This window comes from Pelodiscus sinensis, chromosome 20 (assembly GCF_049634645.1).
Source record: "Pelodiscus sinensis isolate JC-2024 chromosome 20, ASM4963464v1, whole genome shotgun sequence".
NCBI classification, from domain to species: Eukaryota; Metazoa; Chordata; order Testudines; family Trionychidae; genus Pelodiscus; species Pelodiscus sinensis.
Genome location: NC_134730.1, coordinates 21,649,955 through 21,676,371, shown reverse-complemented (window position 1 = coordinate 21,676,371; position 26,417 = coordinate 21,649,955). Strand labels below are relative to the sequence as shown.

The window sequence follows — 26,417 nt, the reverse complement described above, 5'->3', positions numbered from 1 at the left end:
GTTGTGAAGATCAGGACTTTACCAGAGTTCAAAAAAGAGCTAGATAAATTCATGGACGTTAGGTCCATCAATGGCTATTAGCCAGGATGGGTAGGAATGGCGTCCCTAGCCTCTGTTTGTCTGGAGCTGAAAATAGATGACAGAGCAGAGATTACTTGATGATTCCCTGTTCTGTTCAATCCTTCTGGGGGCACCTGGCATTGGCCACTGTTGGCTGACAGGATACTGGGCTAGATGGACCTTTGGTCTGACCCAGTATGGCCATTCGTATGTTGTCATGGGATTAAACCTAGGACTTTAGGTGCTAAAGTCATGAGCTTCTACCTCACGATCTAAAAGCCAACCGACTTGTAGCTAAAGCTGCAGTGTAGACTTCATTCTCTCTCTCACTGGTCTCAGTGCCACTGAATTATGTGTAGTAAAAACGAGGCTGAACCACAAAATTCTATTCTGAAATCAGAGACAATTCCAGTTCCACCAAAGTTTGGTGTGTTTGGGCCCCTGAAACACTCCAGCCTCGGGGTGTAGGGGAGGGTATCGTTAGAACCAATAATGGATTCTGTGGAAGAAAAGTGGGTTCACCCCCATCTTTATCACAAAGAAAAATGCTTTTACGTTCTAAAAAAGTTTGCACCGGTCTCTGTTCCCAGCCATGCCTTGAGTGAGAAGGGAATGGTCTCATGGCTGTGGATATTAATTACACGGAGCTAGCTTTGCTCTCAGTTGGCTTATGGAACTTGCTGCACAAACCCAGCAGGGACAAGCTTGTAACTGGAGCTCCCGCAGTTACTTTATTCATTAGGTGCATTAATAGAAGCCCCACTCACAAGTCTAGTCACCCTGTCTCCTGATATATTTCAACAGCTGTACATGTGGCCAGCTGTCCAAGCCAGCCCACAACCTGCTCTACTTTTGCAACACACGGATGACATTTGGAATCTATTTGGAAATGCTTAGACACGCCAAGACTTTGGAAGACCACTTGAATAACTTGCAGCTCTCCTTCAAGTAGACAAACAAAACTCGACAGGGCAGTAATCACCGAAAGAGTCTGCCCTATGCGCTCCGGTGCACCCTAGCCATGGACGAAGGCAAAGCACTGAAAATTCGGGTGACTTTCTCTGTTATTTTGGTTGGCGTCTCTTTAATGTTTGCAGCTGTGGTGACTGATCACTGGGCAGTGCTAAGCCATAAAGTGGAGCATTACAATTCCACCTGTGAGGCTGCTCACTTCGGGCTATGGCGGCTCTGCACAAAGCAGTTTTACATCCAAGAACAAGTTACCAAGGAGAGGAGCTGTGGGAAGATAACTCTGACAGGAGGTAGGTGCTTGCATTCATTCCGCATCCACCCCAAAAATGCATGGGAGAAAATGTCAGGCTATTCTTAGTGACGTCTTTTAGGAAGAGAAAAAACATGCTGGAAAAAATGTGATTCTTGCTCCCACTGCACTTGATCTTACAAGATTCAACACGTCAATTTAGTTTTCATATTAGCCTGAAAATACACCTCATTGTCACATTTCGTTGAGGCCTTATCTTAAATGCATGATGCACTTCCACAGTATAGATCTGTGAGCATATTTAGCACACTGCTCTTCAGCTGTTTCCATACAGCACAGAAAGCAGCTGGCATAAAGGGGGCCAGATAGGAGAAGGCAAAAGGCACAGAGAGAAATCAGAAAGAAGGATATTTTCCCACTGATGTTTTTGCTGATATCAACAACCTTGCAAAAGCTATGCTAGGCCTTATAAAGGCCAAACTTCCATTGAGTCCACAGGGAGTTTTGCCTGTGTGGGGATTACGGGGTGGGAATGATATCTGGTTCATTATAAAATGTTTGTAGTTCAGAGCAATATGCCAGAACCTCTTGTTTTTGAAAGTTATTTCAAAGTTATTTAATACTCTTCAGTATTACTTAGGGCAGTGTGGAACTGCATGCAATGGCATAGTTCTCCAAATGCCAAAAAATGCTGTAATTAAGTGAGAAATAATCTATCACTGGCTTATTAGGGCCTCCTTAAATTTCACAGAGTGGCAGAAAGCAAAGGTGCTCTGTGTTTGTGAAGAAAGAAGTCTATTCAGACCCTTTTCTTCATACGGAGTAGTCAGAGATCCTGAAAATAGTCCCATTAAAATCAACGGGAAGCATGGTAGCCTGGCGCCCCTCGCTAGTTTCCTGGAAAGGTATTACATTAGCATGATTTGCAAGTAGTTGTATTACATTTTTGCGGATTGCAAAGTCTGCTGCATTCATGCAACCTGTGCTAATACTCTTTTCCTGACTTTTCCAATTTCAAGAGGCTAATACCAACTTGGATTATTTCCTAGACAGAAATCCCCCTAAATAACAGGATTTCCTTTTGATTAGCACCCCGGGTTGAAGGTACAATTAGATTTTAATATATTTGTAAGATGACTATGAAATCATATAGTGATAATCCTCAACCTGACTAAACTATTTATTATCAGACAGAAGAGGCTGATCCATAGCATTCAGATCCGAGTTCCAATCTGGCATTCCCCCATGTTTGGGGGTGTTTTAATCTGGAGGTTTGCCTTAGTCCCATTTCTGGTTGATATAATAAATACATTTTAATATAGCTAATGACCTTATCAATATCATTTTCTGTGCACATGTAGGAAGCTTTATGTTTAAGGGGAGACAGATTGGGAGAAACACATAAATACCGCGCTTTATTGAATAAATTTATAACTCGTAAATATCCTGCTGGCTCAGTAAAACAGCTTCATCATCTATCCAGCAGAAAAGTGTTAGATAGTTTTGACAGACACCAGCATATGCTTGCATGGACATCTCCCAGCTGAGCTACCCATGCCCTCTGTATTGGCTTCTTAAAGTGCCGAGTAAACAAATAGGTAATTATGGAGCTGAAGGCCTCTCTGCAGAACAGCTTTGACTGAAACAGAGATGACCTTTCATTACGGGAGAGGTGGGCATACTTTTAAAGGGCTTGGCAGATACTCCTGGGATTCAATGGAATTCAGCTTCAAAATCATTATATGCAATAATACTGAATTCTTTCATGCATGTCATCTGAAGTTCTAACAGAGTCCTTTACAACACACTCTACTGTTAGGTACGTGCTATCATCCTCATTTTTACATTAGGGAAACTGAAGCACAAGAAGGGTCCAAGGTTGGCCAGAGGCCAGCCATGCAAAGCATCTATGATAGCACTTGGAAAAGAACTCAGATGTCTTGGCTTTCAGTATTCAACTCTAGCTGCTAGACTACGCAGCTCCAGAAATGGCACTCCTAGTTGTGATGATTCCATATGGCTGAGGAGAAATGCCAGCTGAAGTTGTCAGACTTGGACTACACAAGAAAGAGGAGGGAAACAAAGTTGGAGTAGCTGACCGGTGTGTCAGTAAACCTGTTTTTCTGAAAATCATACGTAGTCACCAGGATTTGAAAAAGTATCATTATTTACTACTGGGTTAATAGTTACCTACCTAGTACTACTCGGGTGGAATAACTAGTATTGCTTCTGTTGTTTATTACTTATTAATCTTAGTGCTGTACTAAATATAGGATACGATTCTGGCCATGTCTTCACTACACGGAAGATCAATGTTGCCACGATCGATCTTCCAGATTGTGATTTAGTGGGTCTAATAAAGACCTGTTAAATCAAACTCGGAAGGTGCTGGTACTGCTGCTCTTTGTGAGATGTTAGGGAAGCTGATGGGAGTGTTTCTCCATCAACCTTTCACTGTGAAGACTGCACAGAAACTCAAATTAAGGTATGTTGACTACAGCTGCATAATTAACAAAGCTGGAGTTGCATATCTTAATTCGACCTTCCCCATTAGCCTACAACTGGCCTTAGAACTTGTGGTCTTATGGTTTAAGGCAGAGAGATTTACAGTTTAACCACACGTTTAAAGGTTGTTGACAAATTGGAAAGGCTCAGAAACCTGCGTCGGGAAATAACAAGGTTTAGTTGTTCAAACCGAGGCTAGACAAAATCAGGCTATGACTAATTTTGTGTGGATAATTAGCCATTGGGACATCTTACATAAGGATGTGGAGGGTCCTTGACCACATGGAGACTTTAAATCCAGATTGGCTATCTTTCTCAAAGGTGTCATGTGCTCCTTTAGAAATTTGCGGCTTGATTAGGACTCATTTGGTGAAATTCTATGGCCTATTTATGCAGGAGACAGATTAGATTATCATATGAAATCTATGAAATTGTGTCGGCAGGAATCCTAGGTCTGGTAGGAAATTCCTTTTTCAATGTGAGAGTCACTTAGGGTGCATTTAGACTATATTCCTCTTTCGAAAGAGGAATGTAAATGAAGGAAATCGAAAATGTAAATGAAGCGCAGATTTACAAGTCTCACACTTCATTTGCATAATTGTGTCTGATCGCTTTTTCAAAAAACGCTTTTTTTGAAAAAAAAAAGCAGTCTAGACACGGTTCTTTCAAAAAAAAAAAAAAACCCTTTTTCGAAAGAACCCTTATTCCTGAAAAAATGAGGTTTACAGGGTTCTTCCGAAAAAGGGTTGGGTTTTTTTGAAAGAACCACTTCTAGACTTTTTTTTTCCAAAAAAAGCGATCAGACACAATTATGCAAATGAAGCACGAGATTTGTAAATCTGCCCTTCATTTGCATTTTTGATTTCCTTCATTTGCCTTCCTCTTTCAAAAGAGGAATGTAGTCTAGACCAGTGTTTCTTAAACTGTGTGCTGCAGCAGACCGGTTTGCCGTGAGACAGCTGGAGGTGTACCGTGGCCTGTCTTAACTTTTTTTTCTTCCCCACAGCAGACGGAAGCTCAGTTGGAACAACACGCGTGGCAATTAAAGGGGCTGTGACCGCTTTTTTTTTTTTCTCTCAACAACTTTCCCCCGGTGTTCCGCATAAAAAAAAAAGATTATTTGGTGTTCCACGGATCGTAAAAAGTTTAAGAAACACTGGTCTAGACGCACCCTTAAGCTACCTTTTGTGACTCAGTCCTTTATCTGTAAAAGAGGGACAAAAGGCCCCGCCCCACCTAGAAGATGCTACACGTATGCAAAGAATGATTATTTTTTACTTCTTTCAGAGGGCTGTAGGGTTGGGCTCAAGCCACAGAATTCATATCCTGGGATCGGGAAGTGTGTGAGCCAGGGTTTTGGTCTGTCTGTGTTGTGAAGGACCCATGTGAAAGGCTGTATCTCATGGCGTTTAATGTATCTACTTCAGAAGGACAAAGGGTTGCTCAGAGTATCAAACCTGCATTTCCAGGGTGCTTTGGCATTCCAGACGTTGATTTAGAGTGCTGAGGGATCATGCTCAGAGCAGCTGGTGATATCTGGGTGCACTGGTACATGGTTTTATTGGTAGCTAGCCAAGAATGGACAGAATTTGGGAGGAATACATCACGGTGGTTGCAGGGAAGAGAGGCATTAATGGTAAGAACCTCTGTCCGTGGTGGGCCACCTGAGCCACAGGTGATGCAACTTATTCTTTCCCACAACTCTAAATCACTGTTGGCTTCATTATTTGCCCCTACTAGTTCAGCTGGTTCTGCTGAGATTAGACAGAAGCATCATCCGGAATATGCCAGGGCTCACCAGGTCCTGCTCAGTTTACTTTACAGGATCATGTTGGTACAGTTGCAGGATACACAAAGCCAGGGAGCTGTTGGGAACCAATCTTAGTATGAACACAAGCACTACTACCATGACACAAGACCTAGTGGTCACCAAATGAAATTAAAAGGTAGCAAATTTAAGACAAACCAAAGAAGGTATTTCTTCACTCAGTGCACAGTCAACCTGTGGAACTCCTTGCCAGAGGACGTTGCAAAAAGCAGGACTTTAACAGGGTTCAAAAAGAGCTAGATACATTCATGGCTATTGACCAGGATGGGCAAGACATTGACATCCCTAATACCCACAATAGCACTGACAAAGTTAGTGCACTAAAAATAGTGGAGTAACTGCAGTTGCATTAGGGTAAGATGGTCTCACTGTCTCAAGTACCTATGGGTCTCAGAGGGAATAGTAGTGGGGATAGCCTGCACGTCACTGGGGCTATCCTGCAATTTTTAGTGCTTTGGTTTGATCAGAAGTACTGCAGGTATGTCTCCTAGCCCTCAGCTCTACTGCCCCCACTGAATACAAGTATCAGACCTTAAGTACAGGTAAATCATAGAATCATAGAATCATAGAACTGGAAGAGACCTCAGAAGGTCATCAAGTCCAGCCCCTTGCTCTAGGCAGGACCAATTCCAACTAAATCAACCTGGCCAGGGCTTTGTTAAGCCGAGACTTAAATACCTCTAGGGATGGAGACTCCACTACTTCCCTAGGTAACCCATTCCAGTGCTTCACCACCCTCCTAGTGAAATAGTTTTTCCTAATATCCAACCTGGACCTCTCCCACCACAACTTGAGACCATTGCTCCTTGTTCTGCCATCTGTCATTACTGAGAACAGCCTCTCTCCATCCTCTTTGGAACCTCCCTTCAGGAAGTTGAAGGCTGCTATCAAATCCCCCCTCACTCTTCGCTTCTGCAGACTAAACAGACCCAAGCCCCTCAGCCTCTCCTCATAAATCATATGCTCCAGCCCCCTAATCATTTTGGTTGCCCTCCGCTGGACCCTCTCCAATGCGTCCACATCCTTTTTGTAGTGGGGGGCCCAGAACTGGACACAATACTCCAGATGTGGCCTCACCAAAGCCGAATAAAGGGGAATGATGACATCTCTGGATCTGCTGGCAATGCTCCTCTTAATGCAACCTAATATGCCATTAGTCTTCTTGGCTACAAGTGCACACTGTTGACTCATATCTAGCTTCTCATCCACTGTAACCCCCAGGTCCTTTTCTGCAGAACTACTACTTAACCGGTTGGTCCCCAGCTTGTAACTATGCTTGGGATTCTTCTGTCCCAAGTGCAGGACTCTACACTTGTCCTTGTTGAACCTCATCAGATTTCTTGTGGCCCAATCCTCCAATTTGTGTAAGTCATTCTGTACCCTATCTCTGCCCTTAAGCGTATCTACCTCTCCCCCCAGCTTAGTGTCATCCGCAAACTTGCTGAGGGTGCAATCCATCCCCTCATCCAGATCATTAATAAAGATATTGAACAAAACCGGTCCTAGAATCGAACCTTGGGGCACTCCGCTAGAAACCGACCGCCATCCTGACATCGAGCCATTGATCACTACCCGCTGGGCCCGGCCTTCTAGCCATCTTTCTATCCATCTTACCGTCCATTTATCCAATCCACAATCCCTTAGCTTGCTGGCAAGAATATTGTGGGAGACCATATCAAAAGCCTTGCTAAAGTCAAGGTATATAACATCCACTGACTTCCCCATGTCCACCGAGCCAGTTGCCTCATCATAGAAGCTAAATATTCCATGAGTGTTGGGTTAATCAATATGCCTGAAGGAGTCACGTCTCCTTGGCATGAGAGGAGAGGTTAGTCAGAAGCTGGGAATGGGTGACAGGGAATGGATCACTTGATGATTCCCTGTTCTGTTCAATCCTTCTGGGGGCACCTGGCCTTGGCCACTGTCGGAAGGCAGGACACTGGGCTAGATGGACCTTTGATCTGACCCAGTCTGGCCGTTCTTATGTACCATGATACTAGATGATCAACCTCTTCAGCACTATACGGTAAACATTTTTTTTAAGCAAGCACAGATAAGGGACCAAAGTTCAAAGGTGATTTTTATACCTCTATGTGGCCATTTTCTTGCCTTGTTCAGAAATAAATTAGTGATTCTCCTTCTCTCACTAGCAGGAATACAGTGAGAAAACTTGTTGGGGACCTGGAGAAATGTCCCTAAAAGCACAGGTGGGCACATGCTGGTCTATGAAAAGCTGTCTGGAAACATGCAGCTGCCTCCTGTTTCTAGTTTCCAGGTCGTAAATTACATAGAGGAAGCCAAGAATACATTAATAGCCCCTTAACATTACTTTTCCATGTAGTCAACTGCTGTGATTGCTACGGGATGTTATTGTGGAAAGGAGGGAGGTGGTGCACTTATGGACAGTAGTGGAGGTAGGCTGGGTGATCATGAATGGAAGCTGAGTTGGTCCATGCAACCATGAGCAGGAAGGAAGTTTAACCCAGTGATCATGAATGACAGTGGAGGTGGTCCAAGCAATCATGAATGGCGCCAAGGAGGGCCAGGAAAATCATGAATGGAAGGAGAGTTAAGTCCAGTTATCATGAATGGAATGGAGCTGGGTTGGGGGACTATGAATAGAAAAGGAGGTGTCCACAAGAGACAGTGTTATGTTGTAGACCGTGCTCTGAATAAGGAGTGAGAAACCTTTTGGGGGTCGGGGGCTACTGACCCACAGAAAAATGAGTCGGGGATCACACACAAGTGAGAAACAAAAAAGAAAAACCAAACCTCACTGGTGTGGTCCCCGAGTGAGAAGGAGACAGACATTTCCTGCCTTCCCTTTGCACAGCAGAGCTTAGGGGGGCCCCAGGCTAGTAGATTTTGTGTGTTCCAGTTCCCCAGTGGGACTGGTGGGGAAGGGCTGGAGTGCCACCTTGGGCTCCCCATTGCTGGGGGGAGCTCTGCGCCTCAGGGGCCGGTTCCAGGCAAGCCGGGGACCACATCTGTCCGCCAGGCCTTAAGTTTCCCACCCCTGCTACATTTGAGAACTTCTGCCTTAAAAAGCATCTATTCATAGCCCACTGCATTTTTTTAATAGCTCAACAGGGGAAATTCATGACCGAGATACTGTAATTAGAGGTGGAGAAAAACCCAGAATTTGGCAAAGCTTTCATCTATTGAAAAATCCATTTTAAATCTCCATTATGTAAATACAGCGTGACACAAACGAGGGGCTTGTTAATTCGTGATGGGAACTCAAAAGGATGGAAGAGGTTCAGCTCCGTTGAATAACAGGTTGGGGTTGATGAAGAGATTCCTGGGACTAGCCAAAGCTGTTTCACTGATGTGCAGAAGCATTTTTAGTATGATTGGAGAGTTAATTGCTGCGTAATACTCTAGTTTTAATTTGAGCAAGGTTAATGAAAGGATCTCTCCTCTAATGCCAGGGAGACATGACTCTGTGAGGCATATTGATTAACCCAACACTCATAGAATGTTTACCTGTGCTGAAGGTTTGATACTTGTATTCAATGGGGCAGTGGAGCTGATGGCTAGGAGACATACCTGCAGTACTTCTGATCAAACCTAAACACTAAACATTGCAGGATAGCCCCAGTGATGTGCAAGCAAGGCAGGCTGGCTACCCCCACTACTGTTCCCTCTGAAACCCATTGGGTACTTGAGACAGCAACACCACCTACCCCCCGAGCAACTGCAGTTACACCACTATTTTTAATGCACTAACTTTGTCAGTGCTATTGTGGGTATTAGGGATGTCAATGTGTAGTCAACTACACGATTAAGTGATAAGCCTGGGCTTATCGGTTAATCTTATCAACAACATGCACTCCCCCCTTTACTACCTCTGTATCAGAGGCAGCAAGGGGGAGGAGGTGAGCACCAGATCCCGCATAGCTGCCTGCCCCTCACTCCTCCCCACATCCTTGTGCTGCTGCCTCTGATAGAGAAGCAGCAGCACGGGGAGGGAGGGCAGGCGAGAGCCAATACGTGTGGGGAGCTGGCTTTGAAGCCAACTCTCCATGTGTGCCAGCTCCACAGAGCCACTGTTCCATCCCCTGTCAAGGGCGCCATTTCAGGAGAGCAGAGGGGCGGCAGCCATGCATACCGGGACGCAGCTTGCTTCTCTTCCCATTTCCTTGACAATAAGGGAGCAAGGGGAAATAACATGGCTTCTGTTCAGGGGGCAGAGGAGTAATTCACGGAACCCAAGTAATTTCTTCTTGCTCCCTTATCGGGGAACAGGAGGAAAAGCAAGCCACATCCCGGTACGCATGGCTGCTGCCCCGATTGTTCCCCCAAAACAGCACCCTTGCCCCCCACGCTGCTATCTCTGTCAGAGGCAGCAGGGCACTAGGGGCTGCCATGTATCAGAGGCAGCAGCGTGGGGCGGCAGGCAGGAGCCGGTTTTTAAACCGACTCCCGAAACAGACCGGTTCCTGCCTGTCACCTTGAGCTGCTGCCTCTGATAGAGAGGCAGCAGTGCAGGGTGGCAGGGGGCTCCCCGGGAGTGGGGCTGGGAGCGCACTGGCTGTTGGCCCCACTCCCAGGGACTATCAAATGATTGTGTAACTGCTAATATTTGATGCTGTTACACGCTTATTCAATTACTCGATATCTAACATCCCTAGTGGGTAAGTCTGCCTGAGCTGGAACTTGCACTTCCAGCTCCACTGCAGACCATATCCTGAGAGAATAAGTCCATGTGCCAGTGCTGGGGTGGGAGAGATACATTTCATGTGTGAAGAGTATCTCCCCGATGATCCATCTCAGTTTCATGTTACCTGAGCAAACTGCTCCAAAACCAGTGCCGCAGCATCATCCAGCCAATTTCCTGCTGCCCTTGCTCTGATTGGCTCACGGATGGCTGATTTTTGGACCCTGGCTTTGCACAGATCCGCACAAAGCAGGTTTCTCTTCTGCCAGCGCCTCACTTTTCAGAAGACTTGTTAAAAGCAAAACCAATGTCATAAAGACAAAGCATCTCCATTCTGGCTTGGCTTTCCCTGCCCTCTGTCGCAGGGATCAAAGGATCCCTCGAACAGCCTCCATCTCCCCAGCACGGAGCCGCATTGATATATATTCTCAACCTGCCACGCGAGCACTGTCAAAGAGACGCAGCTGCCCCAGAGTAGCAACCGCAGGCCTGATTGCTTGGAGACACTTTCTTCTCCTGTGTTCATCGCTTCAGATTTAGCCTCTGTATGCCGCAGCTTCAACACAAACACAGTCCCTAACATTGCGGAGTCCAGGCATGTTTGCTTGAATCTTTTTCGGTGATAAAAGGCAAGTAAATGAGCAGAAGCTGAGGGACAGAATAAATATGAGTTTATATATATAAAAATAATAAAATAACTGCCTCTCAGGAAACCTCAGCTAATGAGCCTGTGCTCGTTAGTGGGTTATGCATGCTGCTCTGTAATTGTCTGATCTGCTATTGGAAAGAAAATAAATAGCGTCCTTGTAACAGCAACTCCAGAATACGCCACTTGCACAATAGGAGACATGAAAAGAACTGGATTGATAACATGCAATACTGTGGCATCTTATTACCATGAAAATTAGCTCTTTAAATACACACAGCACTGTACATACAAAGGCTTGTCTACACTGGGGGGGAGGATGCTCTAGTTCAGAGTTGGGCAATAGAATGGCAGCAGTTCACCAGAGTTAGCTCATGGTGGACCACCACCTCTATATTTACCTGCACCTCTGCAGGTCTGGGCGATTGCAGCTCCTGTTGGCTGTGGATTGCCTTTCCTGGCCAATGGGAGCTGTGGAAAACACTGTGGACTAGGATACTGCGGCCAATGGGAGCTGCACTTGCCTATAGCTGAGGAGGCGTGGGTAAATACACCAGAACACGTCAGGCCCCCGGAGCTGGTATTTGCTCTATTTGCAGCCATTCATGCCCAGCCACTGATGTGGTGGCTCCAAAACAAAACCCTGGTGTAGACAGCTAAAGGCACAAACTGCACCAGAGACCAGCAGTGGATATAGGGCGGCTGCCCCAGACGCTGCGCTGCAATAGGCCCCGCGCCAAGCCGCCGTGCGAGGCCCAAACGGCCGCTTGAGCCACTTGCTCCCATGCGGCGCAGAACTCAGCCGAGCGCCATGGCAGGAGGCGAAGGGGGGCGGGGCGGTGATGTACACTGCCAGGAGGTGGGAGGCAAAGGGCTTGACCGAGGCTCCAGGTCCCACACCCTGGCCATGTATATCACCACCCCGCTCCCCTTTGCCCCCCCGCCGTGGCGCTCAGCTGAATTCTACGCCGCTCAGCCGGGACGCCACGCGGGGCCCAAACGGAGGACTAAGGAGAAGAGAAAGAGAGAGAGAGGCAGGAGGAGAAGAAAGAGAGAGTGAGGCAGGAGGAGAAGAGAAAGAGAAAGAGAGAGAGTGAGGCAGGAGAGGGAGGAGAAGAGAAAGAGGGTATGTCTGCACTACAAAGTTAATTCGAACTAACGGACGTTAGTTCAAATTAACTTTTATAGGCGCTACACTAGCGCTCCGCTAGTTCGAACTTAATTCGAACTAGCGGAGCGCTTAGTTCGAACTAGGTAAACCTCATTGCACGAGGACTAAGCCTAGTTCAAACTTACTAGTTCGAATTAAGGGGTGTGTAGCCCCTTAATTCGAACTAGTGGGAGGCTAGCCCTCCCCAGCTTTCCCTGGTGGCCACTTGGGCCAACACCAGGAAAACTCGTCTGCCCCCCTCCCGGCCCCGGAGCCCTTAAAGGGGCACGGGCTGACTACGGTGCCCGTGCCAGGTGCAAGCCTGCCAGCACCCAGCCAGCAGACCCTGCACCTGGCACGCCATGAGCCAGCCACCCGATGCCCCCCAGCCCACCCCCTCTTCCCGGGACCAGGCTGGCGGCTCTCGGGAGCCTGGCCAGGACCGCAAGAGGAGGGCACCCACCTGGCCTAGTGTAGACATTGTGGACCTCGTCCACGAACTCCACACTAGGCACAGGAAAGTGGCCGTCTAGGGTAGGAGAGCTGCCAGCCTGGCCACCCAGGAGCAGGTTTGCATGAAAATCAGGGTGATCCACTGAGACCCCCGACCCTGAGCCCTGAGCTTAGAATGGCCGTACTGGGTCAGACCAAAGGTCCATCTAGCCCAGTAGCCTGTCTGCCAACAGCAGCCAACCCTAGGGACCCTGGAGGGGATGGACCAAAGACAGTGACCAAGCCATTTGTCTCGTGCCATCCATCTCCAGCCTTCCACAAACTTTGGGCAGGGACACCATTTCTACCCACTGGCTAATACCACTCCATGGACCCAACCTCCATGACTTGATCTAACTTCTCTTTAAACTCTGTTCTAGTTCTAGCCTTCACAGCCTCCTGCAGCAAGGAGTTCCACAGGTTGACTCTTTGCTTTGTGAAGAAGAACTTTCTGTTACTAGTTTGAAGCCTGCTACCCATTCCTTTCCTTTGGTGTCCTCTAGTCCTTCTATTATGGGAACTAATGGAGAACTTTTCTTTATGCACCCTCTCCACACCACTCTTGCTTTTATAGACCTCTATCATATCCCCACTCCGTCTCCTCTTCTTTAAGATGAAAAGTCCCAGTCTCTTTAGCCTCTCTTCATATGGGACCTGTTCCAAACCTCTGATCATTTTAGTTGCCCTCCCCTCTCCCAGCCTCTCTCTTCCCCTCTCCCACCTCTTTTTCCCAGTCTCCCCCAGTTTTGTTCAATAAAGAAAGATTCTATTTTTGAACACACATTTTCTTTATTTTGTACATCAGGAAGGGGGGCTAGGGAAGGGTAAGTGGAAGGAGGTGAGGGAGGAATGGGGCACGAGCCCCTGATGGGGAGGACTGGGCTGGCTCTGTGGGCTTCTGGGGGGTGGAAGCTCTCCTGCAGCCCCCCGATTGCCTCCTCCCCCCGGATGGCAGCCTGTGGCAAGTGCAGCCGGGGTGATGGCCGAGTGCTGTGATGTGCCGAGTGTGGGCACTCAGGGCACTCCAAGCCAGGACTGCTTTGCAAGTGGGGAACCCTGAGAACTGTCTATCCGGGGTGGGGGGTCGGGTCCCTTTAAGCATAGCCTTCGGCTAGCCTGAGACAGCAGCTCCACGCTCTAAGTCCTCATCTGATGCCCTGCCGGCACTGCTTCCGGCCATCCTTAACCTCTGTTCAGGGTCCACTCTGTGTGGACATGCTAGTTCGAATTAGCAAAACGCTAATTCGAACTAGTTTTTAAGTCTAGCTGCGCTAATTCGAATTAGCTTAGTTCGAATTAGTGCTGTAGTGTAGACATACCCAGAGAGAGTAAGGCAGGAGGGGGAGGAGAAAAAGAGAGAGTGAAGCAGGAGGAGAAGAGAAAGAGTGAGGCAGGAGGAGAAGAGAAAGAGAGAGTGAGGCAGGAGGGGGAGAAGACTTAAATACAAATGAAAATTTTTAATTATTAATGCAGAATTTTGTTTAAGAATGACTTAATTATATTTTAACATAAAAATTATCCAACTAAATTAAGTTTCTATCAAATTTACCCAATTCACATTTAATATGAAAATAACCTTCAATTTGCGCATTTGACACCTTTTTTCTATTTTTTCTCCAAAGGGGGCCCCACGAAATTGTGCTGCCCTGTGCCCCACAAAACTCTCATCCGCCCCTGCCAGAGATATTTACCCTGAAGTCACATTGCCATAATGGCGTATAATGACTCTGTGCATCAGCACTAGGGGTTTGCATTGGTTCAGCAACAGCTGACAAACCATGGTTGAAATTTCCAGTTAAATTTGCAGTGAGATGAGCAGCTTCACAACTCCCGGACTTTCTAGTCTTTGCTTTCCAACGTCCTCCACCATCCCTTATTTATTCTACAAATTATGACCATTTGTGATTTGGGGCAGCTAAGTTCACTGCAGTCTTGGCAGTTCTCCCTAGTGTTACTACAGCAAATATAACCCCATGGTGCTGTAAATGTGTGATTTTTAATGTAGTCTATTGAGATAGAGTTGACCAGAGTCTTCAAATTATGTGGCTCGCCATTAGCAGAGCACAATCAGACAATTTACTGTTTCAGTTGATTGTCAGCAGGATTACACAACTTCCATCCAAATTCTTGGCAAGGGGAGGTGCTTTCAGCTATATGTACTTGTCGAGGCCTCAGTTGAGTAAGTTATAAATAAATGCTACGTGCTAATAAACTCCCTCCAAATGGTACAGCTGGCAAAGCTTCACGTCACCGGGCACCAACCCAACAGACCCTTCTCCTTGCTTGCACTCCGGAAGCTGAGCACGTTATTTTTTGCATGCACCGGGAGATGCTTTCCCTCCCAAGCCCCTGACATTTGCTCACAAATGTCACGCAGCAAAATATCTCAGAGAGGTAACCATGTTAGTCTGTAACTTTAAAAATGAGTGGTCCTGGTGCATCTTGGTTCTAACAAAAATATATAGAATCATGAGATTTCATAGGTAAAACCCACTTCATCAGATGTGCTAGAGTGGAAATAACAGAAACCTAGAAATATATAACAGCAGAAGAAGTACCTGTCAATTGTAAGACCCATATTAATGAAGCTAAGTGAACTGGATGTGTCCCATTCGTAGCTTTTAAAGTGAGAATGTGGACGTTAAAAGCAGGAGAAATTGGCTTTGTAATGCATCAACCAGTTAATATCTTTAAAAGTAGCCATTCTTCTACAAAGAAATTTCACTAACCAATTACAGAGACTCAGAGGGGTAGCCATGTTAATGTGTAACTTTAAAAACAATGAGTAGTCCTGTGGCACCTTACCCATGAAAACTCATGAGTCTCTCTCTATATTTTTCTTAGTCTCTAAAGTGTCACAATTATAGAGAGAAACTGCAGAACTGGAATTCATCTACAAGTTTGACACTGTTACCCTGGATAAAGACATGAATAAAGGCTTGAATAAAGGCTTGAAAGGCTTGAATAAAGACATGAACTGGGTGATGCATTCTGTCTTTTAGCAGAATACAGGGAGCTGCAGTTCTGCAGCTTGACAGAGAGCGCATTAGGCAAGGAAAGAAGAAGGGATGCCATTCTGGAGTGGGGTGAGTTGGCAGTGTGGGTTGGCAATGGCAGAGAGGAGAGGAGGGGAAGATGTTAAGCCAGTCCTGGGGGAGCCAGTCTGAAGAAATGCCCCCGCATGGAGCCACGGGGAGGCAGGAATCTTCACTGACTGTGAATGAAAAAAAGAATTTTCTGTAATTCCTTCTTAAAGCAGAAAGTAGAGTCTGCGTTTCTTTGGGAACGGTGTCTGAGGTTGTGCCCAATGACCGCCTCGTGATTGCTTTATCTCTGCTTACGAAGATGGCTGCCTTTCATGCAGCAACCATTCCCCTACTCAAACATAAAACACTCTCTCCTCTCCACTTGCACAACCCCTGGGAAGCCACTTGACGTTCATCTCTGTGTGAGAGAAGAATTCATTCCTAGTGGACTCAAAAGCATGCGCTTTCTCAAGTACCTCAGAGGCCGCGTTGGCAACAGGATAGCTAAGGCTTGCCATGCATAGTAAATATAATGTACACTGGTCCGATTACAGACTAGCTAAAGCTTAGCACGTCTTCGCGCTCTTGGCTACCGGCTTTCAGGAAAGCCCAGTTCTATTTCCTTATCTTGATTCTTGTCACAAGCCCTTGCCAATGCATCCCATGTACAGCCTGCCGCAGAACGTTCCGAGGCTACGAATGACATTGGATGGAGCTGAGAACCTGACAGGGCAGGGCTGGCAAACTGAGGCGGCCACCTCAGGTGCCAGACTGTGTGGGGGCACCACTAGGACCCAGAGTGTAGAAAATTGTCTGCTGCTGGTGCAGTGAGGTGGCATGGGGGCGTCATTTGAGCTCCCTGCTGCAGGTACCAAAATGTTGTGGGCCGGCCCTGTGACAGTGACTTGCATATTGACTAATGTTCTATTATTTTATATTACAGGTTGAACCTCTCTAGTCTGGCACCCTCAGGACCTCACCAGTGCTGAACCAGAGAATTTGCCAAAGCACGGGAGGTCAATATTGTCTAGCAGCATTACCAGCACTTCCACTGTTTACTGGGCTCTTAGAAGATATGCGGGATAAATCAGAGCTAAATAACAGCACAGAACACTGAGAACCAGGACTGGTGGCTGTAAACAAACTTTATGGGACCACGGGAAATGTGGCCACACCCATGATAAGCCGACAGCCACCTAACTGAAATCATGACAGACCACAAATGTTGCTGAACCTGAGACTGCTGGACTAGAGAGATTCATCCTGTAGCTACATGTGGAGAGATCACATGATTTTGAAACCACCAGCAATTTCCAGACAATGAATTTATCTTTTTGGAAGGATTTTTTGTGGCCTGGATGAGACCTATTCTCTAATGACTAGGCTTCCGCGGCATAATCTCAAGGTCCATTGAAACCTCATGAAGCGTGTGTTTAAGTAATTTGCTGGAATGGGGTGTCAATCACATTCATTGTTTGGTTTGTTCTTAGATAAACTGCATACTGGACATGTCTGCAGCAAATTCGGGATTAAGTCCCATTAATCTCTACCCAAAACCATTTGAATTTTTCCGTTCCATTAATGCAAAAATTTTCATTTCCCTAATTTTTCTTTGTGGTTTCTTAAATTCAGTTATATTTATCGACTAACATTCTCCTTTGTTCTTGTTCAGATCGTAACTGCTCGTACTTCAAACACTTCTCTCCAGGACAGAGCACAGAGATATTTGAAAGAACCACCCAAAAAGGTAGGAATTTGTTTGGACAAACTCTTTACTAGCATTACATGGACTGGGTGTACATGGGAGCTGATGTAAAGGGTTTCATCCGATTTAGGGCCCCATCCTGCTGCCATTTGAAGTCAATGGGGAAACACCTATCGATCATACAGGGAGTTAGAACAAAGAGTTGGCACTGAGATGGGTTTCGTATCCCATTAATTGATGCTTTGGGCCAGCCCATACACCAGATTCCTAGGAAGAGACATTTTCAAAGAGCAGCCCTTTCTTAGGTTGTCCACATCCCATGCTTGGTTTCTGCTCAAACTGTTCTATAGGCACACAAAACAGGCATTACACATCTAAGGGCCAGTTTGGAACTCCCCTCCCCAAAACTTTCCACCATAAGTGTGGCGCTCACAACACCAACACCTCCTCCTACCTCTCAACAACAGCGACAAGAAAGGGTAGGAACAACATCGGAATAAATAAATACACATAGCTCCAACCCCAAGCAGAGTTTTGATTCCAGCGAGGGAGAGATGTCATGTTCTATGAAAGGCACTCAAAGAAAGGAGAGATCCAGGACACAGATTTCCAGCAAAGATACCCACTTTGAAATCCGACCCATGTTTGTTCTGCTTGTATGCAAAAAACTATCTGCCTCTCACAGACAATTTGCACCCTTTTTAATCAGTCCTTCCTAAAACCTTATTTTTAGCATTAGCTTGAAGAATTTGCTTCTCTTACTAGGAACTCATCTCCTTGCATTTTGCCATACAACAATTTAATGTGAAGTAAATTAGATGATTATTGTATTCCATATATTACACCACCTGCTTTGCTTCCACTGTAAGTAACAATGATGGAAAACCCTGCATATTTTTGTCTAAAAAAGCAATTTCCTTCAGACCCAGGGAAGACTGTGAATTTTAAATGATACTCTGAGTGGAATAAAGAACAAATATCTGAGCTACCTGCTTTGTTAGCCATTTATATACTGTTATATCCATCCATCTGATCTGCAGAATGTCTCCATTACATTATTAGTCACTTCAGAAGAAAGTTCTGAGGAACATCTTTTCTTTGAAGAGACGGAAAAAGCCTAAACCATCACAAAAAGGTTACTAAATTGCAACTAACTTTTTCAGACAGTTCAACACATAGCAGATAACACGCAGGAAAAAAAAAAACTTAAGAAAATGCCAAGAGAATAACGAGTATGAAAAAGTAATGGGAACAAAGAGCAATATGCTTTGGCCTGTACAAAAATAGCTGCATTTCTGTGGAAGCCAATTAGTACAAGGCAGAAAGAGTCTTTACGATGTTGCTTAGAAGACGATTTTTTAAAAAAAGATCCTGGGTAGAAAATAGCACCAAGTTGTGCTGTTTCATGCCCGGCTACAGATGTTAAATATTAAACGCATCTGAAAACTAATGCAATATGTAAATGAAAAGCTTAATTATTCACAGGGAAATCTCCCTTCCCCCATTCAGATATTGAACTGTGTTTTGGCTTGGTGAATCATCTTACACATAGCTTACCTTGGCTGGATGGAACAACTTTGGGATGGGCATAGGCATGGGAAATAAAGGTGGGGGCATCCCACAGGTTTTGAGCATCCCAGCCCTGTGCTTCTGCCACCCAGTATCCTGGCTACTGGGCCTATAGCTGTCCAGGGGCTCTGCTGTCAGCCCCACACCCTACTGAGCCACCAGCCCTGTGACCTGCTCAGCTAGGGTTGCCAGATGGTTTAACAAAAAATACCGAACACCCACTCCCCGCAAAAAAAAAAAAAAAAAACACTGGGGAAAAAATTCTGCTGAGAAAAAAAAAAGAGGGGGGGAGAGACCAAAGTTATTAAGCATAAATAAATAAATAAATAAATAAATAAATAAAAGGGTCCTGCACCTTTTAATGTCCCTGTATTCCTCACTCCCCCACCCCCGCCAGATGAAGCAAGGGAAAGTTGTCCCCACCGGGCTTCCGTCCAAGGGAAACAGGAAATACTGGACATTTCACATGTCTGGTATTTTCTGGGTTTTTTACTGGACCGGGGACCCAAATAATGGACAGTCCAGGTGAAAACCAGACACCTAGGGTTGCCAGATGGTTTCAACAAAAATACTGGACACACTTGACATTACATCACAATCTACATTGCATCTTATTTAGAAAATACTGGACATTGATATTTTCTCAATTTGTTTCCTGAACAGAAAGCTCAAATGCTGGACAGTTCAAAACCAGACACCTGGCAACCCTACACTCAGCCCTGGGGTCCTGCACATATGTGGAGCCCCACCTGCCAGCTCCACGGAGCAGTAATGTGTGGGAGAATGGGGAGGGGGTGCAGCACCCCAATTCCAAACTCTATTCCAGCACCACTGGTGGCAGGTTTAGTCCCTTACTCTTGAGACACTAGAGTTCTACAGAGCTGGGAGACTTTGTTGTGCAGGAAGAGAGGAGGATGTGGCTGTGTGATCCTGGGCAAGTCACTTCATGCACACGCACACACACGCACGTCTGTTTCCCCTCCGCCTCTGGGGCAGAAAACTGTCTGTGTGCACGTGTTTGTGCATTGCCTATCATTGCGTGACCCTGGTACCAGTTGAGCCCTAGAAGTGCTACCCTAATACAAATACATAATACAAACAGCGCTGTTTCCTATTGACTTTTTCTCAGAAAAAAGCTAGATAGAGTAATGGAGTGAAACACTTGTAAAGATTTAAGACCCAGTCTCCACGCTCTCCGATAAAACCTGTGTGGGAGGAAAGCTAATAAACTAAAACGTTGGTCATGACAATTGTGGCAGGGTCAGTTCCACTCCTGGGTCCCAGATTCCTGTTCCACCCACTAGTAGGCGCCACGGTACAAGTCCCACTTGCCTCTTCTTGGCGTTTGGCCCTTCCGCCCCTTGGCAAAACAACGGGGTGTTGGGGCTGATGCCCCTGGCCAGCTGGGGCTGAGTAAACAGTCCTCCTCAGCCACCGGCTGAAGTTTCTGGACACCTAGGGGTGGGCGGGGAAGGGAGCCTCCAAACACTCCCTGTCGCAGCCCGTCACCTCCCCCTGCACCTCCCCATCAGCAGTGCTGATGTTGTTCTGCTCAGCTTCTCTGAGTCTCCTTATCAATTGTTAGTTCCTCTCCACCTCAACTCTCCAAATTTCTTCTTCAGTCGCCCCTCCCCCCTTCTGCCGCCCCCACTGGGAAGCATTTTAAAGAAGTCCCGTGGCAGCCTGAAGTCAGCTCACCTGCCCCTCAATTGAGCTATAGCTGCCCTGCCTCAGCTGTTCCTAATTAATGAGGGCCGTTGCTGGGTTTTTTATAGAACTGCCTTTCTCCCCTTCTATCAAGCCCTTTAACCTAGCCTGTCACACAGTGTATTACCCTGTAATAAGCCATTTCTGGGCTTTTCTCCTCCAGATTCTACCTCCACGACAACTCTGTTTGGACATCTGCAAAGGATGGTTTTGGGAAGTGACGGCAATTCTTGAAACAAACCCTAATGTCTGCTGTGCTTCTTTGTAAGGCAAGGCCAGGTTACACTGGTTATGGTACACAACTCCAGTCACGTAAAATATGTAGCTGGAGTTGGCTTACCATAAGCTGAGCTTGGCACCGTCTTCACAGAGGGAGGCTGACAAAATCAAACACTCCCGTTGGCTTCCCTTACTCCTCATGACTGCGAGGAGTACTGGCACTGACCAGAGCTGCCCTCAGAATTTATTTAGCTGGTCTTAACTAGACCTTCTAAATCAAATGCCAGAAAACCAATCTCTGGTGCGGCGCGTGGCGATGTGGCGATATGTATTTGTACAGCAGTGGGGCGTGTCCAGGACTGGGCTTAGGAAGTGATTTTGCAATGCAAATAAATAATCAAACAATAATAACAGCAACATACTCTTATTCTCAGCTCTTTCGCCATGGTGTAACCCACACACCTAGGGTATGTCTAGACTACATCCCTTTGTCGCCAGAGGATGTAAATTAGACATACTGAAATTACTAATGAAGCAGGGATTTAAATCTGGCCATAAAATGAGGTATACAGGAGCTGTTGCCAGAGGCTTTAGTGAGTGATACAACCACGGCTAGACTGCCGCTTTTCGTCACCAAAGCTCCGTGGCGACAAAAAGCGGCGGCCATTTTTATGCTAATGAAGCGTGGGAGAGTTAAATCCCCGCTTCATTAGCAATTTCGGTATGTCTAATTTACATCTGTCTGGCGACAGAAGAATGTAGTCTAGACATACCCGTAGGGTATGTCTAGACTACAGGGTTTTGTCAACAAGGGTACGTCTAAACTACATGCCTCTGTCGGCAGAGGCATGTAGATTTGTTTTTTTGGCAAAGGCAAATGAAGCCGCGATTTAAATGATCGTGGCTTCATTTACATTTACATGGCTGCCGCGCTGAGCCGACAAACAGCTGATCAAAGCCCTTTCAACATCAAAGCCCCGTCGACATCAAAGCCCTTTGTCGGCAGCCCCGGTAAACCTCATTCCACGAGGAATAACGGGGCTGCTGACAAAGGGCTTTGATGTCGGCAGGGGAGCGTGCAGACTAGCACGCGAGCCGACAAACAGCTGATCAGCTGTTTGTCGGCTCAGCGCGGCAGCCATGTAAATGTAAATGAAGCCGCGATCATTTAAATCGCGGCTTCATTTGCCTTTGCCTATGTGTCTAATCTACATGCCTCTGCCAACAGAGGCATGTAGTCTAGACACAGCCCAAAAGTGGACTTTTGTCAACAAAACTATACCTGCGTCTACACTGCTGCTGAGTTCTGTAAACATAACGTCAACAGAACTCAGCAGTTTTGTTGACAGCTGTAATCCTCATTCTATGAGGAGTAACGTCTTTTGTCGTCAAAGTTCTGTCAACAGAAGGCGATATTGCATCTACGCTGTCCTTTGCGTCTACACTGTCATGTTGACAAAGCGGCTTGCTTTGTCGACAGAACTGGATGTAGTCTAGTGCTCTTTGTTGACAGAAGCTTTGTCGACAGTAACTATCGACAAAACTTCTGTCGGCAAAACTCTGTAGTCTAGACGTACCCCTAGTGTGGTTACTGAGCAATGCAAGTGGTACCTAGACCACAACAACAGTTAAGATCAAGAGGCCTCTACAGCATGGGCTGGGAGCCAGCTGGCTTTTAACTCAGCTGGTAGAGGCTCCTATAGACAACTCCAGAGATCCCAGGTTCAAATCCACCTGGTAGCAGTTACAATAGCGCTGGGTGGGAATCATGAAGAGCCCAGATCCTGCAAAAGTGGTGTAGTCCCAATGGGCCTATGGCAGACAATGAGAGTACAGGCTGGTCAAGAGAAGCCCAGAGTTTATTATATCATGTTATTGTGTGTGTCATTTGCTCTTTTCTCCCGGTGAGGTTCGAAAGAGTCTCTGTCCCTACCCTTTTCGGTCTTGCTTCTGCTCCCACTGAATTCAACAGGGGCATGACACAGCCCCAGAGTTGCTCACCATGTTTTTTCTGTGCTATAAGGACCTGGTTCTCTCTCTGCGGCAAGGAAAGCACCTGATTCTACTTTAAATGCCCTCGTACTTTTGCTGAACCGGTCCCATGGCAGAGACACGGCGGCTGGGGAGTGAAGGCAGGGAATTCGTACTCATTTATCTCCCTCTGTTTTGCCTCGGCAGAGTACAGTATTTCAGCGGCTGCCATTGCCATCTTCAGTGTTGGCTTTGCAATCATTGGAACCATCTGCATCCTCTTATCCTTTAGGAAAAAGATGGATTATCTCCTGAAGCCGGCCTCGATGTTCTACACCTTTGCAGGTAGGCCGTTTGGTAAGACTTAAAAGAGATGCGTGCCCTGAGATCGATAGAGAGGCGCCATGAAGGCTCCCTTCATCTCCTTGCCGCACGAAGATGGAAAATTCCATCAATGAACGTCATTTTACTGAGCTCTGAAAATGTGCCTGATGAATAGGAGACAGGTACCCACGTTGCAGTCTGGGAGGCCATCCTGTGGGAGTGTATCTGAAAGGTTTGAACTCTGTAGAATTACCAGGAAAAATGGACTCAGAGAGGTAGCCATGTTAGTCTGTGTCCTAGGGTGGATACGCACATCAGCCTCAGGGCCAGGGCATTAGGCCTCTAAGGCCTCTAAAAGGATACTCCTGTGTGTGTATCTGTTCCAGTGGCTCAGGGCCAATAACCATACCTCATCTCTATGAGGCAATCAGGCTTAGTGACCACAGTCAATAATCACACCCCTTTCCCTCAGGACAGTGAGGCCTAGCAACCAGAGTCTCAGGGTAAATATCAATGCCTTTGCGCAAGGCAGCATGGCCTAGCAGCAGGCGTCAATGGCAACAGTTGTAGCATCCCCTTTGGGGTTAATGGGAATGGGGTTGGGGGACTCAGCCCCACCCTCTCCATCAGGTCCTAGCCCAGGGCCCTGTCAGTGTTGTAGTGATCCACCATTAGGGTTGCCAAGAGTCCGGTATTAAACCAGACAGTCCGGTATTTTCACCTCCTGTCTGGTAATAAATTCAGAAAATACCGGACACCTAAAATGTCCAGTATTTTCTGATTTTTTCCCATCCAGAAGGCGAAAATCCCAGGTGCTTATTGGGTTCCACAGGAGAGCAGTCTGGCTGGGTGCAGGGAGGAAGAGGGCCACCTGCTAGGGCCAAAAAGCCTCAAAAGCGTTTCGTAAAGGGGCCGTGCTGTTTTTTTGTGGGTTGGTTTTTTTTTTTTTTTTTTTTGTTGCTTAACAACTTTTGGGGTCCTTTTTACTTAAGAAGTCTCGGGGTCCTTTTTCTTTTTTTGTTCAGTATTTTTTCAGAAACCATATGGCAACCCTATCCACCATAGCTCAGCAGGGAATCCACCCAAAACATGCCAAGCTTTGGGGGCATAACTACCTGCGCTGGGCTACTTCCTACCAGACTTCCCGTTACAGCCTTCTTCACTGCTTTCCTCTGGACTGGGAGTTTCTCTGGCCGTTCCTCATTGACTGGCCTCTGACCTCATCCCAGGAGGCATACCTGGGTGGTCAACAAATACCTTTGATGTCGACACCTGTGCGTCCAGACTGTCGCGCTGAGCCGACAAACAGCTGATCAGCTGTTTGTCGGCTCAGCGCGGCAGCCATGTAAATTTAAATGAAGCAGCGATTATTTAAATCGCCGCTTCATTTTCCTATGTCTGGTAGCCTAATCTACATGCCTCTGGCGACAGAGGCATGTAGTCTAGACGTACCCTAAGGGGGGTATGATAGAGATCTCTAAAATCCTGACTGTTGTGGAAAAAGCAAATAAGGAAACGTTATTTACTTATTCCCACAATATAAGAACTAGGGGTCACCAAATGAAATTGATGGGCAGCAGGTTCAAAACAAACCAAGGGAAGTTTTTCTTCACTCAGCACACAGTCAACCTGTGGAACTCCTTGCCAGAGGATGTGGTGAAGACTAGGACTTTAACAGGGTTCAAAAAAGAGCTAGATAGATTCATGGAGGTTAGATCCACCAATGGCTATTAGCCAGGATGGGTAGGAGTGGTGTCCTAGCCTCTGTTTGTCTGGAAGTGGATGACAGGAGAGGGATCACTTGATAAGTACCTGTTGTGTTCCTTCTCTCTGGGGCATCTGGTATTGGCCACTGCTGACAGACAGGATACTGGGCTAGATGGACCTTGGTCTGACCTAGTATGGCCGTTCTTATGTTCTCTTGTTCTTATTTCTCCAGGCCTCTGCATGATCATCTCTGTGGAAGTCATGAGGCAGTCTGTGAAAAGAATGATCGACAGCAAGGAGACTATCTGGATTGAATATTATTATTCCTGGTCTTTTGCCTGCGCCTGCGCCTCTTTTGTCCTGCTCTTCATCTGTGGGATCGCCCTCCTACTAATCTCCTTGCCTCGCTTCCCACAGAATCCGTGGGAGAGTTGTATGGACGCAGAACCAGAGCACTAAACGCCTTCATCAAGGCGCACTTACTGATGCAATCCCGGAAAGTGCGATAAAAAAATCGAACCCTTTTCTGTAACGTGTCGGGATGGTGGGATATGAAGACAAAAAGTGTCCTTAGTTAAAACTGGGTTATTGAACCAAAGGGAAGTTCTGTACTAATTATTGGTGGGTAGTTTTTTTTAAAGTGTGAGGACCAGCAGTTTGGGTGACTCAACGTGTACCCTCAGTCCACCGAATGCTGGGAGAGGTCATTTGTGATTTGGGAACACATTCTGCAAAGGCAGTTGAGGGGAAGCAAGAGAACACTACAGGTTGAACCTCTCTAGTCTGGCACCCTTGGGACCTGTCAGGCTCTGAACTAGAGAATTTTCTGGACCACGGAAGGTCGTTACTGCCTAGCAGCATTACCTACATTTCCACTGTTTACTGGGCTGAGAGGGGACATTTAGGGGTAAATTAGAGCTAAGTAGCAGCACAGAGCACTGACAGCCAAGTCTGGTGGCTGTAAACAAACTTTATGGGACTGCGGGAAACATGGCCACACCCATGGAAAATGGACATCTAGATAACTAAAATCATGCCAGACCATGGATGTTTCTGGACCAGAGAGTGCTGGACTACAGAGGTTCAACCTATAGATAGTATAATGAAAAGGTGCATGTTCTAGTGGTTAGAGCACCAGACTGGAATTGGGAGAACTAGGTTGAATGACTGACTTGGCCACAGACTCACTATGGAACTTTTGGCTTCTTTGTGAGTCAGTTTCCCCATCAGTACACTGAGAATTTTGCTTCTCTATCTCACTGCCAGGATGTGGGGTTGCTATCTGTACATAATTTGGAGCTCCTTCCATAGGAAGTGCTGCAAGAGGTTTAGGGACAAAAGTCGACATTACAAATGTCGCCCTCCCCCGGCCCCACAAAGCTCTACAAATTATTTTGTTCTGCTGATCCAAGCACTTAAAAGTCCTATGACTCCTGGTTGTATTGGAATGCGAATGGCAAAGCCACGCAAGTACCGACCTGTAGGGACAACGCTTTCTTTTAATAAAGAGATGGAATCCTCCAATGAGGTTCGATTTCTGGTTTCAGGAGAGTTGCTTTTGGAGATGAACTATACAAGTGTCTGCCTCTCTGTAACGTCCTGATCTGGACATAGAACGTTTGTTGG

General features: G+C 46.4%; 1 protein-coding gene and 1 long non-coding RNA gene across 5 annotated transcripts in view; one reads left to right on the top strand and one right to left on the bottom strand.

Annotated features, from left to right (window-relative positions):
• Positions 1-26,417, bottom strand: part of LOC142819127 (uncharacterized) — a 98,178-nt gene that overhangs the window by 61,493 nt on the left and 10,268 nt on the right. The window lies entirely within an intron of this gene.
• CACNG1 (calcium voltage-gated channel auxiliary subunit gamma 1) lies at positions 903-26,203 on the top strand. The gene is made up of 4 exons (XM_006110580.4): positions 903-1,322; positions 17,262-17,336; positions 22,968-23,105; positions 25,024-26,203. The coding sequence occupies exons 1-4, from the start codon at positions 1,082-1,084 to the stop codon at positions 25,248-25,250; spliced, it is 681 nt and encodes a 226-aa protein (XP_006110642.1). The 5' UTR covers positions 903-1,081; the 3' UTR covers positions 25,251-26,203.

Bases quoted from the DNA above. Each gene is read 5' to 3' on its own strand.
- CACNG1 (XM_006110580.4), top strand. From the start codon at position 1,082: ATGGACGAAGGCAAAGCACTGAAAATTCGGGTGACTTTCTCTGTTATT. The intron at 1,323-17,261 runs GTAGGTGCTTGC...GTTCTTGTTCAG, and splicing joins GAAGATAACTCTGACAGGAG to ATCGTAACTGCTCGTACTTC. The intron at 17,337-22,967 runs GTAGGAATTTGT...TTGCCTCGGCAG, and splicing joins TGAAAGAACCACCCAAAAAG to AGTACAGTATTTCAGCGGCT.